The 6,946-nt window shown below is 39.6% G+C and overlaps 1 protein-coding gene across 2 annotated transcripts in view; it reads left to right on the top strand.

The window, feature by feature from the left end:
* The window catches only part of CCSER1 (coiled-coil serine rich protein 1), a 554,984-nt gene that overhangs the window by 4,563 nt on the left and 543,475 nt on the right, over nt 1-6,946 (top strand). For both annotated transcript variants that reach the window (XM_045284207.1, XM_004703262.2), the window contains exon 2: nt 2,652-2,836. In XM_045284207.1, coding sequence (XP_045140142.1) covers nt 2,652-2,836 — 185 coding nt within the window. The remainder of the gene's footprint in view (nt 1-2,651; nt 2,837-6,946) is intronic.

Raw genomic sequence — 6,946 nt, 5'->3', positions numbered from 1 at the left:
TGTAAAATAAGGTAATTATTAGAATTGTGAGGATAATTAAGAATGATGAGGATGATTATTGCTCTTTCTATATACTTTTCATGTGCCAGAAAAGGCCCTATTAATTTATATGCATGATTTGATTCTATACTCAAAAATAGCATATGGTGACTATGAATAACTCTGTTTTAGGATTAAGTTAGTACTTTTATGAGATCACATCATTAATTAGTGGTGAATCTCAAGTCAGAATGTAGGCTATTTTGAAATAGTATAATAAATATTGAAATGATTATTATTTATCCTGAAATATATCTATCTTGATAAGCAGTGATGATGTTCCTCAAAGTCTAGTTGAATACCATATATTTATTTAGGGGGAAACTGGAGAATTATCACAATTATCTTGTTGACAATTAATTTGTTAACTGGGATCTTAATTATAAGCCATTTAACACATTAAAGTAATTTCACTAAATTTGAAAGTGTTACTTTTACTTGGACTTTAGCTGTTTAGCCAACATCTGCTACAAATTGACAAAATAATATCACAGAAAAAAGACAGGCAAATACATGGGCAGCATCTGCAAGGGTAAGGCCTCGTGTTGTTGTTATTGTTGCTAGGTGCCATCAAATGGGTTCGCCCCACGGTGACCCCGTGTGCAACAGGATGAAACACTGCCCGGCCCTGTGCTGGGAAGACCGCGGTATCCTCCCTGCTGTGCAGTCGATGTCCCCTCAGTACGACCCTAGAGGACAGGGGAGAACTGCCCCTGAGATTGTTGCTCTGTGCAGGAGTCGAAAGTCCAGTCTTCCTCCTTTGGAGCTGCTGGTGATTTCGAATTGCAGACCTTTTGGTTAGCAGCCGAGCGTGTAGTGTCTCTTATCTTTTGGAACTACTTGCCTTCTAGGAGCTCTGGCGGTATCCCGCGTCAAGAATTGAGCTGCTAACCATTACGAGGTCAGCAGGGGAACCTCACCAGCTGTCCTGCAGAGCAAAGATGAGGCTCTATGCGCCTGTAAAGACAGGAAGCCTGGGAAACCTGAAGGGGTAATTCTACTTTGTCCTATAGGGCAGCTAGGGGTCAGAGTCAACTCCATGGCAGTAGGTGTTAATAGTTTATTTGACTCCTGTTTCTATGGATTTTATAATTTTGTGATTTTACAATTTAAGCATCACATTGAACCTCCCCTCCCCGAAACCCCAAACCACTGCCATGGTTCTGACTCGCATCAACCTCATATAGAGTCTCTATGGAGCAGAGAGCCTCATATTTCTTCCACAGAGAAACTAGCTGGATTGAATTTCTGACTTGGTAGTTAGTACTCTGGAACATCAGATAAGTAATACTTTTTATTGTATTAAAAAGTTGGTATAAACAGTAAATTCCATATTAATGCATCTATCATAAAGCACACATTGCTATTACTTAAACATTTGAATGTATTGCACACAAAATTACATCATAATTAATAGACTACTGAGTTCCTGGATAATTTGACTTGTATTATTGACATATTAAATTATTTGAAAAGAACTGTCATTCATTGATGTAATTGTTTCTGTCCAGAAGTCATGAAATCAGCTGATAGATGTTTTATTTTAGCACTGCTTTAGGCCGCAAGGATAAGGCAGTGTAAAAAACAGAAGGGAAAAAAAACCCTAAATTCATGAAGCTTACATTCTACATATAATTCAGAAAATTGATATCCAAATAAATCAATGCTGCCCCAGAGGCATAATGGTTACAGGTTGAGCTGCTAACTGCAAGGTCAGCTGATCAAAACCACCAGATGCCCTTTAGGACTTCCTGTTCCCGTACAGCGTTACAGTCTCAAGACTCACAGGGACAGCTCTACCCTGCTTTTAGGGTCACTGTACGTCCTCAGTGAGAATTTTGTGAGAATTTCTGAGGATGAACTTAAAGCAGAATAAATAATCAGAAAGTCAGGGTTCAGTTATAATCTGCCGTTTTAAATATCACGAGTAGATAATGAGGAGGAAACATATTAGCAGAGCTTTGAAATAAACAATACACACACATAGCAGAAGTATAATTGGGGCAAAGCCCGTGGAACAGAGCCGGCTTGCCATGTTCTAGAAACAGCCAGAAGTCTGTTAAGGTACGCTGGGTGGCCAACATTCTTAACACACTTCAGTGCTAGCTGGAAGATTGGAAGTTCCAGTCCACCCCGAGGCACTCTACAAGAAAGGTTTGGTGACCGTATTGTGACAAAGTGGCCAATTGGAAACCCCCTGGAACCTAGTTCTGCTTTGATACATGTGGCAGTGCCATGGGTCAGAATTGACCGATGACAATTGGCTATTGCTTCAAGCTAGGCGAGAGTTTGTAGGGCTTGCACTGGGATATTTACTGGAGCTTTACGGGCAAGGGGGTGCCAGGATTCTGGATACACATTGAAGATCATCGGTACACGAATTGCTTTTATGATAAATGTTATGCAAGAGAGGAAGTTGCTAAGAATGGCTCTAAACTATTTGTCCTTCAAAGAGATCACACGATTCGGCAAAGTAAATTGCCATTATTACTTTAAAAGTTAAAAGTATTTTGCCATAGGGAGTTTTAAATCAGACTGTATGTTTCCCATTTGTGTTCACAAAGTGACATTCAAGGATCTATGTTCACTTGCACTCGCTTCTCCTTCGATAGCTCTTGCGAGCAGCTTCAGTCCGTATGGCGAAGGAAGATTCCTAGAGCGGCGACTTCGGTCCTCATCCGAGGGCACTGCAGGGAGTAGCAGAATGATTTTGAAGCCAAAAGAGGGAAACGTGGAGGAAGCGAACAGTCTGCGGAAGCAGAGAACGAGTTCCTCATCCTCAAAAATGAACAGCATGGTAAGTGTGGGAAACAAAGGTAGGCCCCGTATACTGGCCATGTTCATGCCCTTGCGGAATGAACATAGACCTTAAGGATGGCCACTTTACGTATGAAGGGAAACCTGGTCTCTGTCTTTGAAGACGCGGGTCATGGGATGCTCAGTTTTCACCTGAGTCTTAGACAGGTGTACATCAGGAAAGCGACCTATGCCTCCTGCCATATTTACCTGGATGGGGACTGTGAAACTTGCCATTTTAGAACAAGACCCTGGGTTCACATGCTAAGAAAAACATTGATCATGATACCTTTTGACCTTTGGGTGGTGTGGTTTCCTGCCATCGCTCCATCCTGCAACTACGGTCATGCCCATTCTGACGTGAGGCCTTTAAGTTGACCCTCCAGCTGCCCTTGTCCAGTGTCTCTGCTGATAAGAGGAAGGTTCTTTGGTGGTCAAAGAGAAATACCCAGGACAATCAAGAATGTACTCAGGTCCAGAATCGAGAGTCCAGCATTCCTTGTCCACAGTGTGGGCACCTGCTTTGAGGGCACGCGTAGAGGTGGCGAGCTCGTGTGCACGTGGTAGTTGGAGGGGGTACGGATACACGGACCAGGGTGTCTAGAGGCAGATGTCGGAAGCGCCCTCACTCAGTGAAATGAAGGAGAACCGTGGTGACTGCACCCTGGGGCGGGGGCAGGGGCGGGGCTCACAGACCTGAAAACAAACTTTTTGACTTCTAATACTTAACAATCTTTCTGGTGCTTATGTGTCTTTAGAAAAAGCCGCCTGTCTGTTCATCTAGCAATGCTTACTTAGTAGGAATGCTAAGGCAGAAATAACATGCTATTTCACTATGTTTTTATAATTCCCAAGTGGGAGCCATCAAGTCATTCCATCTCACAGGGATATTTCAGAACACCAGAGACTTGGCTGACGGTGTTTCCAATGTCAGTCTTACAGAAGCAGGTTGCTCATCTTCCTCCTCCCTAAGGAATCCATGTTTCTTCATGGTTCCAACAGGATTCCTCAGATGTTACCAACAATTGGATTTCAAATGGAATCGTTCAATCATCTCATCCTGACAATTAGATCATAAAGAACCCTGACATTACTGCGTTGACACTGTCTGATTAAAAATCATGGTGCTTGAAGTGGGAAGGTCTAACTAGCTTTGCCTTGGCCAGATTTAATCCTGGGCAAATCGTGAACTACAGAGCAACCCGTGATCATGAGCAACTTGTTTCCATTGCTCTCACACAAACAAACAAGTGTGGCTTTTAACATGTGTGCATAGAAAGACACTCTGTTTTCTTGTTCTTTCTGTTCTTTGGGGTCCTGGAGTATTTTGTTTGTGGGGCCCAGCAATGGAGGGCCACCTCTGACCCCCTCTGGTGTCCTTATTGACCAAGCCTGCATGGTCCTTCCTTGTTACCTATTCTCACACCTATGCTGGGTCCAGAATTCACTGCAGTGGTCACACAGAACTCACAGACACCATGCGCAATTTCAGGTTTTGTTAGGGAAGTTAATAGGTTACTGTAAATCCGTTTCAGCACACAGCCATTAGTCTCCTCAGCGAAGCCAAGTCTCTCTTCAGCTCTCCGCCTGTCCGTCAAAATACTTGCAAGCACTGTAAAGTTCAAACTTCCATTATATCTTTATAGAAAAGTATTTATTATATGTGATTTTGTAAACCTGGCCAGTATTGGGTCTTGGTATATTATTATTTTATATCTCATGTTTCTTTTTTTTTTGACTATTGCAAAAGTTTACTTAACAATCTCGTGGTTCTTGAAATCAGTAATTCTTGTAAAGTACAAATTTTTGTGTTTGTATGATTCCAATTGAAGGGAAATTCAGAAAGCCAGAAACATGAAAATAGTTTTGGTATCCAAAAAAAAAAAAATCCTGCAGTAATGACTTTTGACAGTAGATGGCAGGATGACACCACTGTCAGAGTGAACAGAAATTTGGTGACAAAATTATATATTGTCACTATATATGATCACTAGATTTCGCAGTAAATTGTTGAAGTCAACGTCGATGGTTTTTAATTTTCACAAGAAACCTATAAAAATCACTCTAAAATTTGTTTTCATTTAGATTCCAGAATTTATATATTATTCAGTTAATTTACAATTTTAATAGTTATTTCTAAATGTAGAGAATGCATTCTTTATATCATAGCAATATAAGAAAGAAGTGCTGTGATGTTCTGGTAGTTTTAGATACATGTGCAACATGTGATGTCCACATTAGGAAATGTTCTCTTTGTTTGTGGAAAGCAACATACACTTCCTGCATTCCTCTCCCCTGATATTATCAGCGTACATATGTATGTAAGAATTAGCATCTGCTTCAGTTATTCTTTGCATTCAGTGTTCTAACAATATAATTTCTGTTTAATGTTTATTTGAATCAACATACCGCTCTTAATGTTTCATGTTTAATTCTCACAACAACACTCTCTACTAATTGGTGCTATTATTATCTCATTTACCTTCAGTAAATGAGAAAATAGGACACAGAAAATGAATAACTTGTTCAAAATCACACAGCGAATGAATACCACAGATAGGATTTGGGTCCTAGCTATCTAACTTAAAGTCATAAGTGCTTTGAGAGGAATATATTAACTTTGAATCATAGAAATAAATTTTGTACGCATTCTGTGTTATGAGATCAACTATTTAATAATAAATTTATTAATTTTAACAAATTTAAACTACATGATTCTTCACAGGCTACTCACAACCATTTGTAACAGATTTAAAAAATGGAGACAAACAAAGAATCCTAGTACGTAGTCTGAAATAAACATTTGGTAGCATATCTTGATATGTACATGATATTAAAAAATATGTACTGAGGCATATCCCATCTTAAGAGTGACCTATTTACAAAACAAGATGTTCATGCTTACTAGTAATTGGCGTCCCATAGACTTCGCACTGTGGCGTGTCCATTTAGATGTTTCCCAATGTGGGCGATACTGCCCCCCTGGTGGCACTGTAATTATTCAGGGTGGCTGCAAAAGCAGATATGCTACTGTCCTGGAATATGGACTTGACTACGAAAGTTTTAAATTGTCAAGCAGCTACTGAGTAATTGTTTTTTTTCTTTCTGAAAAGGGCAGTGGGCCAAACAAGTTTGGGAACCTATTTAGATGCTCAGAGTTTCTGAATGATCAAAATTTGCATAATTGGTTGGCTGTCCCATAGTGACTGTGTTTTTGCATACTTTGGGGATGGCTCAGACTGACAGTAAAGGGCAGAATGCATTAACTCTTGAACAAAATTATCTCAGAAGAAATGGGAATTTCCTTGAATGTATTGCAAGAGTCCAAAATAGAGATGAAACAAGTTGATATGCATTTATATTTATTAGATTGTATCAAGCCATCTTCTTATTTTCTTCTAATGGGTAGCTTTATACTTTTATTAGGATGGTCAAACATGTTTGAAATGCTTTTGCTGGGAATCTGTTTTGTCTTGCTAGGTACAATCTTTCCAATATATTTTATACATGCATATGCCTAAGGAATTTATCATGGTTTTCCTACCACTGAAGTCCGGCTCCAAAATTTACAAGATTTACCAGTTATAAAGACAAGGAAAGATGGTTGCATGAAAAGAAATTCAGAGAACCTGGCATTAATAAAGGGGAATAAAGGTGTATTAGCCTGGCAGTCAGGATCGACTACATGAAGTGATGAACAAAAACCTTGAAATCTTAGTGACCTTTTCTTTTAATCATTGTATTGAGGTCTCTTACAGCTCTTATCACAATCCATATATCTGTCCATTGTGTCAAGCACCTGGGTTCATATGTTGCCATCATCATTTTCCTTTTTTAAAATCATTTTACTGGGGGCTCTTACAGCTCTTATCACCATCCATACATCCATTTGTACATATGTTGGCATCATCATTTTATTTAAAAACATCGTTTTATTGGGCGATCATACAGCTCTTATCATAATCCATCCATCCATCCATCCATCCATCCATCCATCCATCCATCCATCCATCCATTGTGTCAAGCACATTTGTTCATATGTTGCCATCATCATTCTCAAAACATTTTCTTTCTACTTGAGCCCTTGGTATTAGCTCATTTTCCCTCTTCC

The sequence above is a fragment of the Echinops telfairi genome, unplaced genomic scaffold, assembly GCF_000313985.2.
Source record: "Echinops telfairi isolate 266 unplaced genomic scaffold, ASM31398v2 ScPeMD7_7468;HRSCAF=8506_0, whole genome shotgun sequence".
NCBI classification, from domain to species: domain Eukaryota; kingdom Metazoa; phylum Chordata; class Mammalia; order Afrosoricida; family Tenrecidae; genus Echinops; species Echinops telfairi.
The sequence above is the reverse complement of the archived record's forward strand: the minus strand, read 5'-3'. Positions and strand labels throughout refer to the sequence as shown.